Source organism: Cyprinodon variegatus, unplaced genomic scaffold (assembly GCF_000732505.1).
Source record: "Cyprinodon variegatus isolate N-32 unplaced genomic scaffold, C_variegatus-1.0 Scaffold105, whole genome shotgun sequence".
In the NCBI taxonomy this organism is placed as follows: Eukaryota; Metazoa; Chordata; class Actinopteri; order Cyprinodontiformes; family Cyprinodontidae; genus Cyprinodon; species Cyprinodon variegatus.
This window is the reverse complement of record NW_015150558.1, coordinates 1,033,737-1,036,552: the sequence shown is the minus strand read 5'-3', so window position 1 is coordinate 1,036,552 and position 2,816 is coordinate 1,033,737. Positions and strand designations below refer to the sequence as shown.

The 2,816-nt window shown below is 49.4% G+C and overlaps 1 protein-coding gene across 1 annotated transcript in view; it reads left to right on the top strand.

The window, feature by feature from the left end:
* tmem8c (transmembrane protein 8C) overlaps positions 1 to 2,696 on the top strand; it is a 6,311-nt gene extending 3,615 nt beyond the window's left edge. The window contains exons 3-6 of the mRNA XM_015374565.1: positions 127 to 275; positions 382 to 498; positions 608 to 748; positions 1,225 to 2,696. Coding sequence (XP_015230051.1) covers positions 127 to 275; positions 382 to 498; positions 608 to 748; positions 1,225 to 1,425 — 608 coding nt within the window. The 3' untranslated portion in view covers positions 1,426 to 2,696. The remainder of the gene's footprint in view (positions 1 to 126; positions 276 to 381; positions 499 to 607; positions 749 to 1,224) is intronic.
* Positions 2,697 to 2,816: the final 120 nt, after the last annotated feature.

Sequence of the window (2,816 nt, the reverse complement as noted above, 5' to 3'; positions counted from 1 at the left end):
GTTTTAATCAGATAACTTAAACAGCATGACCACCCTGACCTCGTCTCCTTCCTCCTCCCTCCACCCTGACCTTGTCTCCTTCCTCCTCCCTCCACCCTGACCTTGTCTCCTTCCTCCTCCCTCCAGCTCTGGGGGACTTCGATGAACCGCAGCGCTCCAGCATCACCATGTTTGGAGTCCTGACCATCGCCGTTCGGATTTACCAGGACCGTTGGGGCTACGGGATTTATTCTGGACCAATCGGCTCGGCCGTCTTCATCATCACTGTTAAATGGGTGAGTGATGCCAACATTCATCTTCTCTGGTTCCACCTTTGATCTCCTTGATTTTCAGGTCAGGTTTTGGTTGTCTGGTTGATCCTGTGATGTTCTGCTCTTCCAGCTGCAGAAGATGAAGCAGCTGAGGGCGGTTTACCCAGAGAAGACCGTTTACACGCAGCAGGTCGGCCCAGGCTGCTGCTTCGGCGCTCTCGCTCTGATGCTGCGCTTCTACTTCGAGGTGACTCCTCGTTCTAAGACAACCAGGCCCAGAAGATAAATGTTTGACGTTCTGCTCTGATTCAATCACTTGAATAAACTACAGATCATTGCTGTCCTCCCCCCTGCAGGAGTGGGATTACGCCTACGTCCACAGCTTCTACCATCTTTCTCTGGCCGTGTCCTTCGTGCTTCTGCTGCCGAAGAAGAACCGCTACGCGGGGACGGGAGACAACGCCGCAAAGATCACGTGTTTGACCCTCTGCTGCTGCGTATGTTACCTTAACGGCACATTCTGTCCAGTTCAACCACACATTCTGAAATATCTCCGTACATCTGCTGGTGAAGATTCTCAGTCATCCAGGTCATAGTCATTACAAAAAAGTTTTTTAAAAAAAGCTTCCTGGATGGGAAGAGAAACATCTTTGAACTTGGAAACAAAGTCCAGTGGATTGTTTTTGAACTTTTTAGGAATCTCAGCAGAATGGTGTACATGAAAGCATTTCCATGTGCTACTGTGGCCTAGTCAAAGTTCAAATCTTGAATATGAGGTAAAGCTTGAACATGGCAGCAAATGGCAGCAGATTATGCAGAGTTAGCAGAAGATTCAGAAACCAGTAATCATTGTGGTGTGGGTGTCACTCCCCCATTAGGTCTGTGGTTGAAGCATCTTTTGGTTAGTGTAGGAATGAGGAGCGGCTGCAGGAAGCTCTGACTGATCTCTGCTCTGCTCTCCTCCCTCCTCCAGACCATGGCCCCTGGCTCTTCCAAAGCAAAGACAGAGAAAACAAAGAAGAAGTCGTCTCGGACAGTGTGGACAGTCCCCACAGAGAAGCTGTGGCCTCGAGCGTCCAGCACCCCCACCCTCCCGGTTTGCCACCCGCCGCCCTCCACGCCCGTCAAAGGGACGAGCATCAGCAAGTTGAAGGAGATGAACGGCTGGAAGTGAGGCCTGCTCGCTCGGACGGCTCCACATGCTGGAAAGTCAGCAGACACCCGTCAGGACGCAGGAAACCAGCCGTCACGCGGACGTCGGACCCTCCTGTTGGCTGCTGGACCATTTAAGCAGGATGCCAGATGAGAGACAGACAGAAGCCACCTGAGGAGGAAGCTGAAGTGAGCGAGAGCTCGGATCAGAACCCAGGACTCACACAGCAGCGTCGAGACAAGCCTGTAAACCTGACAGCGGGATTTATGAGACGATCAGACCAGCAGATGGTTTATCTCTCCAAGATGTATAAATTGTGTTTAGAGATGTTGCTCTGGGGAAAACGTGGCCTCTCCTCGTCCTTCTCTTTCCATCTCGCACTGAAAGGAAGCGCAGCTTCTCAAAGCTTTTAGACTGTAAAGCAAAGTCGGGCCTTTTGTCCTGAAGGTGCCAGAGACGTCTTTCTGTCCAGCAGGTGGACTCTCTGTCTGTTTGTTAAAGCTTCAGTGTTTATGTCTGATTTTATAGTTTTAAATAAACTGAAATACTGACTCTCCTTCAGAAGATGTTTTCAGTTCTCCCCCCCCTGAGGACAGCTCCGTCTGCCGCATACTTCAGTCACTCTAATCTAATTCTGAATGAGCATATCTCCTTTCCCAGGTTCTGGTGCACTCACGTCACCTGTCCTGAACTTGACCCAAAGTCTACAAACCCGTCCCGCTTATCTCAGACAAAACAGACTCCGTCCAAAGTGAGGGCCGGCCTCCCCCTCCGGCGGGGGAATGTGAGGAGCCGGGGCCAAACCGCCTGCTCCTGAAAGGTGTTTGTGTCTGGGCTGGGGGAGCCGGCCCGGCCCTGACGGGATGGTAACACGAGCCTTTTATTGCAGCGGTGTGAAAAGCTATTCAGCTGCTTTACGAGCGAGCGCTGTCTGCGCTGCAGCGAGGCCCACACACAGCCAGGACTCAGGGAAGCCTTCTCTGGAACGCCGGACGTATGGGGGGAACTTTGCTCCAACATTGCTGTAAATGGAAATCTGAAATCAAACTTTAGAAGAGCTTGTCATGGTCTTGGTTCTGTTTAGGTTTTCTTTAGAGTTTTCAGTTTCACTTTGATCCATGTTTTTCTTTGTTTTCTAGTTCCGTTGGTGTAATTCATATTTTCTGGTGTTTTCTGGATGTATTTGAATTCTTAGGTATTTCTTGGTTGTGTCAGGTTTCTGTTTCTGTTATGTTTTTCTTTTGAGTATTCAGTCTTACTTTACTCCTTGTTTTCTAGTGTTTAGTTTTCTTTTCTCCATGTTTTATAGTCCTAGTTATTTGATTATCATTTTGTTGTTATTTCCAGGTTTCTATTTGTTGCTCTCTGCTGCCCTCTTGTGTTCTCCTTCTTCCCTAGCTCTTTCCCTCTCT